Source organism: Mangifera indica, chromosome 1 (genome assembly GCF_011075055.1).
Source record: "Mangifera indica cultivar Alphonso chromosome 1, CATAS_Mindica_2.1, whole genome shotgun sequence".
Taxonomy (NCBI): Eukaryota; Viridiplantae; Streptophyta; class Magnoliopsida; order Sapindales; family Anacardiaceae; genus Mangifera; species Mangifera indica.
Window position 1 is genome coordinate 11,685,866 of NC_058137.1, and position 19,343 is coordinate 11,705,208.

Sequence of the window (19,343 nt, forward strand, 5' to 3'; positions counted from 1 at the left end):
GAGCCAAACTTGGGTAAGAAAATGTAATTTATTAAAAAGAAAAAGGTGGACCTATTGGAATTGAGCCCACGGCCCACTACAATCCTCCACTCTACCAATTGAACTAAGGCCAGAGAGGGTTGCTTGTTCCTCAAGTTTTTAAAATTTCCAAATGGGGCGGACTATTTTAGTGTTATTCTTTACTTGATCCTCCACATGTTCATTATTGACTTGAAAATAAAACTATGCCCAGTGTTTTTTCCACTATATGGGATCCATTTATCATTTGTCATGTCAATTTTTATCATTTATGTCCTCGTGTGTTAAATGATATGTCAATTGGAATATGAATACAGGTTACTTTGTGAATGCCTCAAGTGCACAAATATATGTTTTGAGCCTAAATTCCGATCCATTTGGTTGTCTAATTGGCTTAAAGTGCAATCGGATTAGGGTTTTTCCATTTACCCCCTCAAGAGATGACAAAGTTCAAGGAACCCTCTGATAAAGTATCAAAAACCCCCTGAGAGGGGGATTTACAAGACTTTTTGGAAACCATGGGGGCGATTAAACTTTCTCATTCCTTAGGGGTGGTAAAAAAATGAAAAAGGAAGTGCTTTCTTAATTTAACAAAGATATTAACCTAAGTTCAGAGCTGCATTCATATTCTTCATACTCCAAATCACCAAATATTCTGGTAACTAATCAATAACCCAAGCTTAGGTTCCAATGAACTTAGAGATCTACAGGAAAAAAAATGCATAAGCAGACTTTGTAAATCTCATGAAACAATAAAAATGTGCATCATAAATGAAACCCGGGAGGATTACTTCTTTCCTTCACATAACAAGCACAAACTCAGCCTGAGGGGGCACGGTTCTGGACTTCCTCTTCTTCCTTGTAGTTAATATATAATTCAATAAGAAAGAGCAGAATTGTAAGTTAAGATTCATAAGTGCTTTGTGTTACTCTGTCTTCCAAACTCGGATTGAGCCATCTACAGAGGAGGTTATCATAGTGTTATCTTTGGGATGATAGCTCACACTTGTTACCTGCAACAACAATCACACACGTTCAACAATTATTTTGACCATCAAAACGGCCAACAATGCTCTCCATGGACCTGAAAAGCAAACTGCAGAATTACAGTCCTTGATGCAAATGTTCAGCATTTAAGCAATAATGTGAAAAAAAGAGAACAATGACATTGTTTGGTGACATGAATTTGGCACAGGACTTGTGTGCTATGAACAATTATGGTCAATCCAAAACAAAAATTAGAAACAGTTAAGACGTCTTTCAGTTTAAGGCAAAGGAATTTTCTTCGGGACTTTCTAATTCAGCATTCCTCCAATTAAGATTTTTCTGATCTCTCTTAGTTTTACTGGAAAAACATGCAAAATCAGGACATTAATAGGAGCTCTGATGACCCAATATTGTGCCATATTCGTAGCTTTTTGCAGTGTTTCAAATTGACATCATCAATCATAAGGAATGCTGTCACTGAAACATCATTTTACAAAATTCTGGAGTGATGAAAATTAAATCTTTTTTCTATTATATTATCCAACTCAATGTATTAAGAAGGCATCACAACTTTCAAAGAATAGTGGAAAAATAATTCCTATTCAAAACATGGTGGCACACTCATCCAAAAATTCAAACAAGGTGGAATGGCCAAAATTCTACCTGAGATGATGAGGCAGTAAACATAGGATTAGCTTGAATGATCAACAACAATCTGAACAATACCAAATTACAAAAAATAAAAGGGAAGAAAGATTTACCACTAAGGAATGAGCTCTGAATCTTGATACAACAGAAGCATCTACCAGATCCCAGAAGTAAATATACCCATCTTCAGATCCACCCGTTACATGGGCATCGGAGTTGGTAAGACAGCAATCTGTTTTGAAAGACTGATACAAGAAGACACCACAGAGATTATGACAACTCATAAGTGGTAAGGAGTCAAACCACAAAGCTGTTATAAATTAAAACTTAAAATAAACTGGCTTAAGGCACCCAGCTACTAGATAATTTGACAATTGGAAAAGTATAAAAGAAGTGAAGATTGGAACTATGCTAAAACCATCATCTGATAATTCTAACCAAATGAACTTAAAAATTAGAGGAAATAATCATATATGAGTCACTTTCAGAAGCCCAAAGAAAGGCATCTGTATGCTAACCTTGCAAATATGGCCTTTATATTCTTGTAATAGTTCACCAGTAGACCTGCCATAAGAAAGAAGTGCTTAAAAATGAGAGGGAAATCCAGATAAATATTCAGTGAGTCCTCAAGCAATGCGATGAACATACCTGTCCAGGAGACGTAAAGTAGAATCTAAGCAACCGGCCAATATGCAGTTACTGTCATTTGACATTGAGATACAGTTGACAGGCTGCCCCAAGTTGTCAGATAATTCTCTATTTGTTTAAAGCAAGAAAATATTATTAGAAAACACATATAACTGGAATTAAGAAGGGGCTTTCACTTGCATGAGAAAACACAATGAATACAAATGAACAATTGGGTTAAAAAATTCTTCTATATAATTCAACATACCTACCAATACGGATGTCAAATGTTCGAACAGTTCCGTCAACACTTCCACCAATAATTTCAGTTTTTGTCAAACAAACAGACATTACGCTATCCAAGAATGAGTCAATAATCTGCACATCAAACAAAAGTTTATAAATCGGTACACACAACATCTAAAACGAAAATTGCATCCATTTATAAATTTCTGCAACCTGGATTGGCTCAGTGCTATGTGATCTACAGTCCCATGCACGCAATGAGCGATCATAGCCTGCCGATACTACAACAGAAGCATACTCATTAAATTTAACTGCATTCACCTGTAACAGAAAGCAAATAATCAGCAACAATACCAAAGTACTTTCAATAATAATAATAAAGAAAACACTCTTAAACACACCCTAAATCATTTAAAAGCAAGCAAAAAACAAACCTCACTATCATGACCACGAAACTTTCGAATAACATGACCAGTTGACACATCCCAGTAAAACAGTTGTCGGTCACCACCACAAGAAATTAACTTAGAGTTGTCTCTACAAATCATAGAAATATAGATAATTTATTAGTTCTACTACAGATTTTAACAGAGTTTTTAAGTAAATTCTTAAGAGAAAATTACGGTGTGACATGGACATCACGGACTTCACGGCCATGGGATTTGTAAGTCTTAACATGGATCCCACGGTGGGGATTCCATAGGCGGATGGTACGGTCCTTGCCGCAGCTCAAACAATAATTACCATCTCCATTGAACCGAGCTGCTAAAACTGCACCTTCGTGCCCCTTGAGAACATTGGCTTCCTTCTTTGGAAGATCCGAAATGCTCATCTTTTTCTTCCTAGGGAAGGAAAGACCTCTTTTTGTCAAGTGTCAACATTCAAGTAAAAAGATTTAGAATAATATTTGACATTAGCACATTTGATTTCTTCTACAAAAATATGAGCATCAAAAGCAGAGTTTTCAGTCAACAGCTTCTTCCAGTAGACCAAAGAAAGTTGATTCAACAATCCAAAAACTCTTCTTAAGCCATAATCAAATGACCAAAAAATCTTAAAAAAGAGATTTTAACATTAAAAAAGAAAAAAAAGTTGTAAAAATATGAGCTTTCTGATACTCTTAACCCTCACGGTTATTTTATCGGACAATTTAAGTGCAAACATTTCGTGCTTTAAGTATTGACCACCCAAATGGTTTTTTTATTATTATTTTTTGGGTAAACCCATAATGGAAAAATAGTGTTTTATCGTATTTGAATTCAGAACAAGCGATGTTCTAATGGAAATGATGGCTAAAATTGGAGTAACGGGAGAAATTAAAACGGAAGGATTAAAGAATTTTTTAACAGAAATAGTGAATGATAAGTGTATTGAAACTTACGAATACTGAGAATGCTGATGCGTGAGATTGAAGAACTGAAGCTTCTAACAGTGAGAAGAGTTCTTGCCCCTGGTACAATTTGGTTAGAAAATGGCTTGGAGAGTGAGGAAGAAAAAGAACAGGAAAATTTAATTACTTCTCTTTGTCAGGGTAGTTTCGTCTTTCTGTTCAAGCTTTTGGTCAGCTTTTCATTCTTAATTTCTGAGTATCTGTAATAGAAATATACAAAATTCATAATCAGAAACTTGTGGAAATTGTTCTATAATGTGGGGCTGCATAAAATGCTTCAGAAGTAAAATTAGACCAGATTAATTGAAATTTCTAGTTTGTTTTGGATTAGGTTAAAAAATACAAAAAAGGATCTAATTTGGATAATATCAAAATTAAATCAAATTGTAAATAATTTTTCAATATATATATATATATATATATATATTTTTTCTTTAACAATATATTTTCTAATTTATTTATAAGCAAAAAGTATTTATATAAAAACATATAAACTATATTGACAACATAATAATACAAAATATTTTTAAGAAGTACTTATAAGATTGTACTGGTATAAAAAAAAATTTATAATCATAATTTAGCCTTCATAAACTATGTCGAACATACATTAAATATAAAAAGAAAAAGAAAATGTATAAACTATATTAAATGATGTAACAACATTTAGGTATGTCAAAATTTCAAATTACTTTTGTGCTTGCCTCGTTGCTTTATGCCCTTAGACTATTGCTCATCCCACAGCCGTTATAATCACCTATATTTGCACACATAAAAGTATGCGAGTAAGTGATAAGACAATTGATGAGTAGGAAACTCTACAATTAACTTTTACTGTATTCCCCAAAATACCTTTGATCTTAATTTATATTATTTTTGTCACATAAAGTTGACATTAAACTCTTTAAAGATGATGACGGGTCTTGTATGTAATCTTTAGGCTCAAATTGTTTTCTAGAAAATGTCTAGACTATATATCTTAACTCTTTGATCGAACTATGTTTCACTCGGTCACTGAGAATCCACTCCCTAGATTCCTATCTAGCATGACCACACTTTACTTAACTCACTGGAAACATCTGTATCTGAAAGCTGAACTAATCTATATACTAGGTTGATTAGTTTGTATCGAATATAGAGATTTGACACCTTGGCCTTATGGGCTATCTCTTTGCTTCACTGTATCAAACTATATCTCAACTGAGCTTTACTACAAGCAAGTACCCTACTAAGGGTATGGTGTCCAACTATAGATGTGCTCTACTATGGGTGGTGTAGAGAATGTGTACTCACGGTGCCCTCTTGTAATGACCCTATGATGTTTAACATGCATGCAACTCTAGCCTTTACTCAACTCAGGCCTATCTCACACCCTGTTAAAATATAATCTCTTAGGCAGATTGGGTACTGTTGCGTACCAAAAATCTCTTTACTAGCTCTTAAATTGACCTTTAGACTCTAAGCCTAATTCCTTTTTTTTTTTCTTTATTCTACTCTAAACACACGAGCGTGTCTCTCTATTTACTCACACAAGAATAACCACTTTATGGCCTCTTTCTGTGTATTATTTTCCTATATATATGGATAGACGTGTACTCTTAGTAACACAAACATATGCCCCTTCAGATATTTGTTACACTTTTTCTTTCTAGAACTCATCTCAATTGTGTCGTTTTTTAAGGTTTTTAGATCTTGTCACCCCTACACATAGTCGTGCTAAAACTACACACGAGAAGTTCATATGTCCTAGTTGACTATTCACTAATCAAGGATATCCGATGATTGTCAAAATGTCTAGTAACCCAACTAGAAAACTGGAGTTCACATACACTGGTATGTGTCCTATACCATACAATCATGTGTTGAACCTATAAACCGAAAGAGTTGACCTAATTTTGCACCTTATTAGGTTTTACATCTTCCCTATTATCTTAATGCAGTTACACACATGATATAAACATTTATAATCATGTCTAATGGTGCATAATTCACATAAATGTATTCTAGAATCAATATCAATTCCACAGTAACTTAAACTCATGATTTCCATCATAATATGCAATATTCATAAATACAAATCATCATCAGTGTGAATCACTAAAAGGTATCATCACAACAAACACTATCATCCTAATAATCATACAAGATCAAATAAATCGAAAGATTCACCACTATTGAATTTCCTAGCCTTTACATGATCCTTTATCCATTAAACTATAATCAAACTTGTGTAATCCCTAATAATTCATTCAATCAACACATCAAACATCAAGATCAATCATGCAATTATATAAACATAATTCTTGGCGAGGGAAACAAACTTCCAATCCATCATTATAAGTATCATAGAGGAAGTGCAAAGAAATCCTAGTTACCTCAAATTTGTAAGGATCATAACATTCAGATATGCCTCATTCTTTCTAGATTTTCTCTTTTCCAGATTGTCAAAATTGGGTTGTTGGACTACCACGAGAAATTTGGATGGTTAGACTCTCGCTTTCTCTTTTTTAGGAGGTTTCGTGTGTTTAGGGATTATGAACAATAATCCCTATAATCCCCAAAATATAGCAACATGCCTTTTATAAAACTGTAATGCGTTACACCACACACAGACATGTACCACCCATACATGGTCGTGGGTCATGGAATTTGAATTTTATGTAGAATTTATCTTAGTTGGTTAACATGATTATGACAAACGAGCATGACCTTTCTATATACAATTGTGTGTCTCCCAAAACTCAAACTTTGACTTTCAAATCATAATAAATCATTCATACATCAATTAAGCTCATGAGTTAAGCTATTTTACCCTTAAAATGTACTTGTGGGTGTTACACATACACTCTCATGTTTAATGGTGTACATGCCCATGTATAGTCAACGTGTTTGAATTTTAGATAAATATCAATTTTGCGATAATTTCAAAATCTACCATTAATGGATAATGACATACACACCCGTGTATATGGTTTACACTACTGTGTATTGCAAATTATAGTGAAAATTAAAAAGGCTTAACCATATTTGGCTGACATTCTTTCATATTCTCCATCAAACACAGAGTGTTGAAAGGGTTATTGGAAGCTTTTGAAGCTAGGAAATGCATGAGAATCTTAGGAAATTCACTTTGCCACACAAAAACCTATTTTTGGACTATGAGGGAAAGGTAAGTATGCTGGTTCTTATACTGTGATTGTGTATGATTGGAGGATTTGCTATACAATATTGCGATGGTATGACTAATGCGATTTATGTATGGCTTAAGCTAATCTTATATGAACTTATGTTCTTGCTTGAAAAAATAATATTTTTGATCTATAAGCATTGGTAATTTTGTTGTGATGATTTACCCTTAATTACAAATTTTGTTGGAGAGTTTTGTGTGTGATTTTAGTAAGATGAATATCTGGAAGTGCACTTATATGTTTGCTTATGGTTAGGGACTTTTATATAAGATGGATTTAGTTTTTAGACGTAAGTTAAGGTATTAGTCATAATTTTTATGCAATTTTGTTTAATGATATGTTGAAAAGCATATAGATTTGATACTTGGTTGAATGGTGTGTGTAAAGATGTCTGGAGTTGGATTTTTGGTAGCTAAAAATCGTTGTTCAAAAGACGTTGCAAACTATTGGAGTATGATACATGGCCGTGTAGAGGAGCAGACACATCTATGTATCTTTGGAATGAATAAGACTCATGCTAGAAAGTACATAGTAGTATTAATTTAGGAATGGATATATATTTATGTGTATGAGACACACAATTGTGTATGCCACCCTGGATTGTATACCTGTGTTAGTTCAATCTATAGTTATGTGTGTGGAATAAGTACCCCCTTATGTAGGTGGGGTACACCTTTGTGTACATTTGGGAAAATTTAGAAATAAAGGTGCATGAAAGTGGAATGCTAGAGCAAAGTTTCTATACTCATAAATGATTATGAAAATAACTATTTTAATTTTAGAAGGGATAAAAATGAGGAAATAATTAGTAAAACCCTAACAAAGGTGACATGAGATGATATTTTGATAAACATGTTCAATTGTGTGTTTGACAATATGAAGGGATTTTGAAAGTGTTTAACTATGTGTATGTTGACATGGACCTCAACAAGATTGATTCAGAGTAAAAAATTGAAAACAATGTATTATTTATTTTAAAGCCACTGAGCTATGTGTACTGTGGTCATGAAAACACTGGGGCTAGTCTGTGTGACATTGATAACTTTTTTTAAAAAAAATAATTATGCACTAACGTTGGACATCTTAGCATCTAGGATACTTGAACATGTATTAACATTGGGTGTCTTAGCATCTAGATGCTTGTGCGATATTGGGTGAGGCTCAAGGTCTTACTCCTCATATGATTTGATATTCATAGCTTGAAGCCAAGTTGGTAAGTGTACTAGGTACACCTTCTGATTAATATTTAAGATATCTTAAGCTTTCACCAGGTGTTTAGGACACCAATATAATTGTACAATAATAGTTATTTGGGATGACACCACCATTGGAGATTAGACGCTGGGTGTCAACATAACTTAGATAGACATTTAGGATGCTAAAAAATATTACAATACTGTATTGAGATTTGATACGAGACACAAATATGTTAATTATGGTTATTTATGTTATATGTTTGGTGCCGAGAGGCCACCTACTTATTAAGTATGTTTCACTCACCATGTTCCTTCTATGATTTTACAAGTAGGATTATGAAGCAGTAGAACAATGATGGGGGAGCTAACAAGTCAGCATAAGACTTTGTATGAGGCGAGGGGTAGTTTGGTTATTTTGTATTTTAGATGATTATGTTATCTATGTTTTAAATAATTATGCACTTTGACTTTGTATTTATGGATTTTGACATGTTGGATAGAAATAATTTATGATGTTTTATTAAATACTCTTTTGGGATTGTGGAATTTAAATTTGAATACCATGCATGTTTCTTACTTATTGCATCTTTTGCATAGGGAGTTTAGGTTAACACGTCTTATTGGGTACATATTCCTAGTAGGGGTATGTATTTGGAGAAAAGTGTCACATTTTTTGTATTAGAGCATTATTTTGGGAACCTTAAAGTGTTAATTTTTTGAATATGCATAAGTGTTTATGTAGCTTTTCATGCAATGCTGACTACTTTCATACGCTGACCGTTCAAGTATTGTTCAACCTGTAATAAGTTGTGGTATCTTTTTGATCTTATATGTATGGTTTCTAAATAAATAGATCTAGAAGATTAATTGGTAATGCTAATGTTAATGAGGTTCCTATCTAAGAGGGAAGCTAGGGAGTGATGTAAGGACAAACCTTTAGCATAGCTATAATGCCTTATATTGACAACTCATTCATTAGGTGGATTGTGTAAAAAGTTATTTGAGAGAATCGAAAAGCTTTAGAGAGCGTGGGACAACTAGTTTAGGTCTTTTTATAATTGAGTAGCATCCATCAGTTGTGGATTTACCACCCCAGTAGGATAAGTTGGGTGATGATGTTTAGAAGACTATAATGGGTCATAGTAGGAGACAACTCCACTTATTTATAATCTGGCTACTAGACATCAACTTATAGAATCTAAAAGAGCCATAGAGACTAGATTTGTTCCAACTAAGGACTAACAAGAGTTTATAGAAAACGTGATAAGTTTATTTGATATTTCAAACTGAAAGAAGGTATAGTATGCCAGTTTTCTTCTTAAGGAAGATATCAGGATTTGGTAGCAGATACTATGTCAGACTTACCATGTAGCTTACATGAAAGAGTAATCCACCTGACTTAAGGCAATTGCCAAATATACCTTAGAGATAGAGGCAAGATGAAGATCTTTATGAATGGATTGTGGCTAGAGATTTCCAAGGACATGATGATGGGAGATCATGCTATGAGACATAAGATGGCAAGAAACAGAGGCATTCCAAAGTAATCTTGATCATTAGCCCTAGCATAGATATTTAAGCAGACATGCATATATGACATCGTGAGTTCCAAGGGTAAACATAGTTTATAGTTTTAAAGATCTAAGAGGAACTAGAAAGGTAAAAGGTCATGACGTGATGATTAGCTTTTAAAGGATGAGCAGTCGCAATGAGAGGACCAATCAAAGTGAGATGACTTTCATACCAGAAAGTGTATAGGGTCAAGACTATGCTTCATATGTAAATAACCAAATCACTTTGCCTGTGAATGTATAGTAGCCACACCAACCTCTGTTGAGTATATTACTAAGATAAGACAGGTGAAAATCTATGTAGCAACTCAGACCCAGGTTGAGGCCAACCCATCGACTATCATAGGTTAGTTATCTTTTCACTCTTGTCCTTTATATGTATTGATAGAGTCTGGTACTACTTACATTTTCATTAAACGAGGGACATTGAAAGGCTAGGGTAAAACCTATATCAATTAATTATAATTCTATTGAATTATCGATGGGAATAAGATATTAAGTAATCAGATACTACTGGGTGAGACAATGTTTCTGAGAGGCTAACAGATGGTCACGAACTTAATTGTGTTCAACATGTTAGACTTTGACATTATTTTGGGTATGAACTTATTGAGTTAGTATAAAGTTAAGATTGACTATAAGAAGAACAAAGTTTGGTTCCATTTGGATGATAGTGAAAAGTTGACATTTGGTAAAGGTCGTGTACTAAGTATCATGATCAATAGTGTTAAAATAAGGAAAATGCTAAGTAAGGGTTGTACAGGTTACTAAACACATGTGGTCAATAGATTAGATCTGGTAGTCTCGAGTTTGTAGCCTACTCTTGTTATGTGTAAGTTCCAGGATATGTATTCTAATAACTTATCAGGGTTTGCACCAAAGAGAGTGGTCGAGTTCAGTATTAAGTTGGTTTTTGAGACAGTGTTTATCTCTAAAGATTGTACAAAATGACCCTATTCAAACTCTAGGAATTAAATAAATAGTTACAAAAGCTTCTAAATAGTGGTTTCATCAAACTCAATCATTCACCTAAAGGTATACTGATTTTTTCTGTGAAAAAGAAAGATGGGTTGATGCGCATGTGTATTGATTACAAAGATTTAAATAAAGTGATAGTTAAAAATTAATATCCTCTACTGATGATTGATGATTTGTTTGATTAGTTGAAAGATGTCTTTGTGTTTTCCAAAATTGACTTGAAGTTTGGGTATCATTAAGTTCAAGTTGCTAAGAAGGATATTTCAAAGACAACATTCAAAACAAGATATAAACATTATAAGTTTGTAGTGATGCCCTTTTGGTTGACTAACGCTCTAGTAGTCTTCATGGATTTGATGAATAGGATTTTCCAGAATTGTTTTGAAAATTTTATTGTGGTATTCAACGACGACATATTGGTGTATTCCAAGATTTAAGAGGATCATAAGTAGCATTTGAGATTTGTGTTGTAGAGATTAAGGGATAAACAGTTTTATCCCAAAATTTTCAAATGTGAGTTCTAATTGGATTGGGTAGCATTTCTAGAACGTATTGTATCAACTGATGGTATCTTGATAGACTCGAGTAAGGTTAAGGTTGTGTTGGAATAGTAGAGAGCCAAGACAACCAAGGAGGTTTGAAGTTTTCTAGGATTTGTAGGATACTATAGACAGTTTATGGAAGACTTTGTTAATAAATTAGCCTGGCCGTTGATTGAGCTTATTAGAAGCAACGTTCCCTTCAGTTGGTCTTGATACTTATATAACGAGTTTCTAAAAATTAAAAAAGAGGTTGACTTCGACTTCTATTTTGACGTTGCCTATTGAGGGTGAGAAATATGACTTGTATACAAATGGTTCTCACTATGGTTTGGGAGTTGTGTTAATGTAAAGAGGAAAGGTGATTACATACGTCTCTCAACAACTTAAAGATTATGAGACTCAGTACCTTACCCATGATTTAGAATTAGTCGCAGCTATGCTTGTATTAAAAACTTGGCGACATTATCTAAATAGGGTCAAGTGTAATGTGTACACAGATCATAAGATCCTAAAGTATTTCTTCACCTAAAAGAAATTGAGTATGAGACAAAGATGGTAGTTAGAGTTGGTAAAAAATTATGACTGTGATATCAAATACTACCTAGGTAAAACCAATGTTGTGGCAGATGTTTTGAGTAGAAAAGTCACTTTATCTCAATTACTACTTGTCAAAAGTTACAACAAGAGTTAGTGAGATGTTAGATAAAGCTGGTTACTAGATTGATCTTTGGTTTACAGATTTAGTCTACTTTGTTGGACGAGATTCATGTGGCTCAGTAGGCAGATGAGTAGTGCCTATAGCTGAGGCAGAGAGTTACTAAGGGTATTGAGGTAGAGTTTAGTATTGTTAATAATATGCTGAGGTTTCGAGGTCAAATTTGTGTTCCTTGTGTTGATGATTTAAGGAGTATGATTCTTACAAGAACTCATAGTTTCCTTTACACTACCTACCCTAGGAATGTAAAAAAGTATTAAGATTTGAGAAAGTTATTTTGGTGGTCTGACATGAAAAAAGATGTGTTTGATTTTGTTGCCAAGTGTTTGGAATGTCAATAGGTTAAGGTTGAGTATCAAAGACCATCAGGTTTGTTGGAACCATTGAGTATTTATAAGCAGGAGTGGGAACATATCTTTATAGACTTTATAATTAGGTTGCTAAAGGTCAGAGGTGGTTTTAATGCATTAAGGATCGTTTGACTAAGTCAACCCACTTCATTCCAATTAAGAACAATACCAATATTAATAAACTAGGTTAGATATATGTTAGAAAGATTATGATAGTATACCCAAAACAATTATATCAGATAGAGACATAAGATTTGTTTCAGCATTCTGGTGGAGTTTGTAGAGGTCTATGGGTATAAAACTGACATTTAATACTTTTTATTATCCTTAAACTGATAGATAGGTGGAAATGGTGAATTAGGTGATTGAAGACATGTACTGATTGAGGAGCAAGTTAGATCGATGTGTTGCCACTTATAAAATTTGCATATAATAATGTTATCAAACGACCATTCAGATGACTTTGTATGAGGCATTTTATGAGAGAAAATGCATATAAGCTCTTCATTAGGATAAGATAGGTGAGAAAGATGCTTTGACACAAGCTTTGGGTTAGATAAAAGATGTGAGATTAATCAAGGAAAAGATGAAAAAGCCAAGGATCTCCAAAAGAGTTACTCTAATCAAATGAGGCAAGACTTGGAATCAAGGTGGGTAATAAGGTTTTTGTCAAAAGTATCCTTACCATCATGTGATGAGATTTGGATGAAAAGGAAAATTGGCTTCGAGGTTTGTGAGACCTTTTAAGATTTTGGAGCATGTAAGGCTGCCTACCAACTCACATTACTAACAAGCATGAACCAGATTCATAATGTGTTTCATGTATTGTTGTTACGTCAGTATGTCAATAACCTTACTTATGTGTTAAGGATTGAGGACATGGAGTTAGAGGATAATTTGGTTTATAAAGAGTGCCCAATTTAGATATTAGGCTAACATGTTAAGTAGCTCAGAAACAAGCAAATTCCACTAGTCAAGGTTATTTAGAGGAACCATCGGATTGAGAAGGCCACTTGATAAGTGAAATAGGATATGAGACCAAGGTTTCCATAGTTGCTCGAGTGAATTTTAGGGACAAAATTCTTTTAAGGGGGAGAAATCTAATATCCACTACTACGTACAAGGTTAATTTGGTAATTTTACTTCTTAAATATCTTTGTGTAATTGTGTTTAAGTGTTTTTGGGGTTGTACAATTGTTTGGGAAGACCATATATCCATAAATGAGTTGACAAGGGTAAAATGGTCTTTTCTTATACAATTTTTAAAATTTGCTAAGTTTAGGATTCATATACACCTACGTATAATAGGGTACATGCCTGTGTATGGTCAATACATATGAATTTTAGATAAAGATTAGTTTTGCAGTGATTTTAGAAACTATCATTAATGGGTAATGACATATATGCCTATGTATATAGTCTACACAGCCGTGTATTGTAAATTACAGTGAAAATAAAAAAAGACTCAATTGCATTTGGTTGTTGCTTGTAAGACTAAATGTTGCATTATGAGGTTTTGAAGTAAAATTTTTGTGCATTTCATTAAAAGATTTCCATTGTAAAGAATCCATTGGGTGCCTCATTACTCCATCATCTATGTTTTTTTCATGGTGCCATCTCATAAAGGATGCTATCTTACTAGATATAGACATGAATAGCCGTTGAAGTCTTGACTTTAAAGAGAGGTACCGTAATATTTTTATTGGTTTTCTTTTGGCATTCCTTCTAACTTTGATTTCTTCGTTATCATGTTTCCATCTTGAAATACCATATATACTACAAAGGTTAGACTTTTCATCTTTCTTCCAATATAACATGCATTTATTTTTTTTGTAAGAGAGCATGAAATCTTGAATAAACTTTCTTGTCTTATAATATGAATTTGGCAATGTTGAACCTTCAGGGAGTAGTTCGTCTTATAACATTTATAATAACATAGTAAATGACTTATTACTCCAACGACCAAGACTCTTGATATATAAAAGTTCGATTTTAGTTGACAATTTTAAAATCCTAAAACCCTCATATAATGGTTTCTCTAAATCTTTTCAACAATCTATACAATTTTTTTGCTTTATCATTAGGATCCTCTTTTTGAACATTATAGCTTGAGCCACTATAATTCACTTCATTTTGTTGAATACATCAAAACTAGGAAAAAACTTCCTCATAATCCCATGAATCTCTTCATTTCCTCTAGTTTTGCTACCTCATCTTCTTCACCTTTAGATTCATATTTAGATTCATATTGTGTCTTACTACAAATTTACTCTTTCTTTCTTTTTTTCTTAAAACCTTTAGATCTGTATTTTTTTAACCTTTCAATCCACTTCTCATTAATTATTTTTGTTTTATAATTGCATATAGGTATGTAGCTTTACAAATTTGATCATTGAGTCATAAAGGTATTACTGTTATAAGATTTTGTCAATTCAATGATCAAAACTAAAGAAGAATAGAGCAAGATCTATGGATCCATATGTGCTTGGCTAGTCCTATTACTTCTATGTAATTTGATTTTCTGATAAGAATAGTAGATTCCAATTGGAGAAATAAAGGTTTATCATATCAAAAGAAATTCATGGTGAAATAAAAACAAAACAGAAAGTAGACAAAGTGTTTGATGAAAAACATATTGTGATTTCAAATGAAAAGATTGAAATAAGCTAACTAGAATTTGAGATCTGCCAATGGTGTTCGCTATTTGTTGAAGTTTTTTTTTTTTTTTTGGTAGAGACAATAAGAGGAAAAAGAAATGAAAATAGAAACAAATACATGGGGAAGAAATGAGCTAGACTTCTTTTATGAATGAATAAATAGATGATGTATATTAGTGAGTTTAAGAATTAATGAATGGATGATGTGCATAATTCTAGCGTGTTTCAACTTTCAATAAATAAAAACTTATTACTTTGTTGATTTAAATTTAATAATTACAACACAATGATTTTTAAAATGAAACATAATGTGGACCATTTTGTGGCATTTATCACAACATGCAATTGTGAGAATGTTGGGCTAAGTCATAGGCTGCAAAGATCATCAATCTTCAAGACACAATTACAAGGTCTTCAATTGTGACATTCATCACTGTTGAAAAAAACACGCCATTTTTCTAAATTTAGAATTTTGTACATATGTGCCCATATTTGACAAGTCTGTTTGCTTTGATTCTTCATTGAATGATCCGTTGCATATGAAATGATCCAAAGTTATATATTTCCACAACATAGTTTGCCTTTTGCATTGTTTTTGGATTCTTTATGAATTATGTTTTTATATATTACTGTTCTATTTTTGTTTTGCACAAAGAAAATGTAGGAACAATACGTAATTTATTTCCTATGACAATTGTTGGGGCATTAATATGTGCCCAACTGTAAATAACTTATTCCACCAAGGTAGTTAATACGAACAAGTTGGGTTGACCTGCTATGGGTGGACTCGAATCCAATATCTCCTGCTCATATATGACGGGAGATCTAAACCAAATACCTAAAACACAGAAAATCTCATAACAATACATTTCATACTTGTAAATATATTGTGTGACCTTACGAGCAACTTGCACTTAAGAGTTTATTACTATGCATTTGTCAAGAATAACATAATTGCTTTAACCTAGAATAGATAATAAATTGTTAGTCTTGTTGTACTTTAGACTTACTTGATAACACTAACTTTATTTAATTTCTCAAAATAATTATGTTATCTCCTTATGTATCTATGATTAAGTCATATCTCACATATGATTGACAAAATTGGTTGACCAATAGATACACATAATATATATGTCTTCCTCTTTTACTTAAAATTCTCAATTTAAATTTAACTATTTTTCTAGTCATGTTTCATAGATCGAATCATATGTAGTCATAGATATCAAGTTAAGATAACAAATAGTAAGAATAAATATCGAATAATGTGAAGAGTTTAAGGGTACCAATATAAGGTAAGTCTCATAAAGTTTCATAAGTGAGGAAGTAGGGATTTATTCACTTATTACTTTTATTGGTTAACTTATGCACACATGGTATGAAACATGTGCTACAGTGTATATTATCCATAAATGTCATACATCAACATTATAAATATCTGAGTTCAGTCGCTACATCTAATGCCTAACTCGAGTTCTTAAACATTTTTAAACTTACAATTATTTATTAAGAACTCATATCTAACATTCACAAGTTACTTGGACATAAGGAATCTAAATGATCATTGTCAAATATATATCTATTTATGACCTCATTTTGATTAATCATCAAGGTGATAATTCGACTTTAATAATTCCTTTTTCAAGAAATATGTCTCATATCTGCTTGTTCTCTTGGTACCAAAAACGATTGCTCATATGATTGAGTCAATCTATAACTTGTGTGATATTATAATTTTATTAAGCTTCTAAACAAAACGATGTGTATTCAGTGAAATAACAATAATTTCATTATGCAAGTTTAAAACAAAATGATCTTAAATTCATGGTTTCCAACGTTATGCCACAAGTAAAATATATAAACTCAACAATCTATCAATTACAATTTACGTAATCCAATAGATTTTTCATGTGCAAGATATACATATCTCAGAACAAGTTTGGTTAAAGGATCAATAATCATATGATGCACATAAATATATTATATGCTTATTTCCCTCTTGGGAATGATATCTCTTACAAGATTATATCTAGTGTCGATATGTTTGGTTCTACTATAAAATATGAGATCTTTGTAAAAGCTATCTCAGGGTGATTATGACATTGAACAACTATTGGTCTAACAATATCATCTTGTATACCCGAATTTAGAAAGAATCCTCTTAACCAAACAACTTCTTGCATAATCATTGAACATGTTATAAACTAGGCCTTAATTGTGGATAAGTTTATGCATGTCTCTTTCTTGCTATTTTAAGATATGACACCCTTTAAAAGTCAGAATACATAATCAGAAGTGGATTTGTGTTAGTGTAAATCTCCTCCTTGGTCAACATCTGAATACCCAACCATATGCAAATTTGATCCTTGGTAACATAAACAATAATCTATAGTGTTTTTTAGTATATCAATATCGTCTTGACAGTCTTTTAATGCTCTTTTCTACGATTTAGCTGGTATTGACTAACTAACCTAATAGTAAAACAAATGTTTCGGCGTGTACATATTATAACATACATAAGGTTTCAAATGCCATTTGAATAGGATACTTTTGACATTTTCTTCTTTCATCATGAGTTTTGGGACACATCATTTGGCTCAACAATTCACCTTTTGACACAAAAGTATTAATGGGTTTGTAGTTTGCCATATTAAATCGTTTTAAAATCTTTCAAATGTAATACTCTTGTGATGGAGCTAAAATTTTATTTGAACGATTTCTCTTAATTTTAATTCCTAATATATAATTTGCCTCACCTATATCATTTGTGTCCAAATTTATAGACAACTATCCTTTAATAGTTATCACATACTCCAAGTTATTTCCAACTATTAACACATCATTTACATGCTGAGATAGAATTGTAAATTTGTCATCAGACTTTTCACAAAAACAAAGTAGTCTTGATCAATCATTTTAAAGTCATAAGAGATTATAACCTTATGGAATTTCAAGTACTATTGTCTAGATGACTGTTATAGGCCATATATTGAACTTTGAAACTTACACATGCCATTTCTATAAATTTAGAATTTTGTAAATACGTACCTGGATTTGGCGAATCCATTTACTTTGACTCTTCATTGAATGATCCGTTGCATTTAAAGTGATCCAAAGTTATTTATTTCCATAACACAATTTGCCTTTTGCATTAAATTTGGATTCTCTGTGAATTATGTTTTTGTTTTGTGTAGAGGAGATGCAAGAAAGATAGGGAAAATGCATAATTTATTTCCTATGGTAGTTATTAGGGCTTTATTATATGTCTAACTACCAATAACTTTCTCTAATTAACAATAAGGCAGTTAATATAAATGGGTTAGGTCGACCTGAACCCAATAATCATAACACATAATTATGAGAATTCAGTAAATATAATGAAAATTATTTAGTCGTTCAAATTTGAATTCATTTTTTATTAACAAAATGACATCATTCTATTTAATAATAGACAAAACGATGTTGTTTTAATAATTGTCATCCCTCGAATCAAGTCGCAAACTATATTTAAACCAAATCAAATCATCCTCTAGCTTGTAAGGAAGACCGAGTTGAACTCTCTCTACTTTGAGTTTAACTTGATTTTAAAAATTAAGCAACCATCTCGATTTAAACTTAACTTGAATATGAATAGAGTTTGCTTTTGAGATTGAACCAACTCGGTTCAAGTTTAGTCTTATCAATAATGACGAGCTCTTAAGTTTTTTAGTGAGAAATTCAAAAGTTTATAACTAAAGTATTCATCTATTTAGTTTTAACGAGACTATAAATAATTTATTATTAAAATAATAAAAATGGTACTTACAACGATAAGATATTTATCCCCTCGTTAATTTTTTCTTGCTAAAGACCTTTTTTTTTTGTAATGTTTATGATAAATTCTATGCAACTTCACTGTTTAAAGAACATCTTTGAAAAATTTTTAAATCAATTGGGATTTGTATCTTAATTAAGGAAAGTTTTCATTTTAATATTATATTTATATTCAAGAAACATGATTGATTGTGGAAATTTATGAAAAACAATATATAAAAAGGTAAGAATGGTGATACATATTTGTTTGTGCTGTGGAATTTGAGAGTAGGAGATAATGATTGTTATAGACTCATCTAACTTGCACATACTTATTTTGCTTCTTTTAACATGTAGCTAATATATGAGTGGCACTTATTTTAACATAGTAAGTAGTAAAGAAAGCGAAATATTTTGGCATCCAATTAACAAAGAAAT

General features: G+C 32.2%; 1 protein-coding gene across 3 annotated transcripts; it reads right to left on the reverse strand.

Moving 5' to 3' along the window:
* Window positions 1-617: 617 nt before the first annotated feature.
* Window positions 618-4,083, reverse strand: LOC123213365 (WD repeat domain-containing protein 83). 3 transcript variants are annotated; one of them, XM_044632790.1, is made up of 9 exons: window positions 3,908-4,075; window positions 3,150-3,386; window positions 2,961-3,063; window positions 2,740-2,847; window positions 2,549-2,658; window positions 2,302-2,409; window positions 2,172-2,217; window positions 1,767-1,898; window positions 618-1,031 (listed from the first exon to the last, which is right to left on the reverse strand). In XM_044632790.1, the coding sequence occupies exons 2-9, from the start codon at window positions 3,356-3,358 to the stop codon at window positions 945-947; spliced, it is 903 nt and encodes a 300-aa protein (XP_044488725.1). In that variant the 5' UTR covers window positions 3,359-3,386; window positions 3,908-4,075; the 3' UTR covers window positions 618-944. The 3 variants fall into 3 exon arrangements, with proteins under 3 accessions (XP_044488725.1, XP_044488733.1, XP_044488738.1); XM_044632798.1 differs by having other exon boundaries at window positions 3,150-3,368; window positions 3,908-4,074; XM_044632803.1 differs by having other exon boundaries at window positions 978-1,102; window positions 3,908-4,083.
* Between the last annotated feature and the right edge of the window lie 15,260 nt (window positions 4,084-19,343).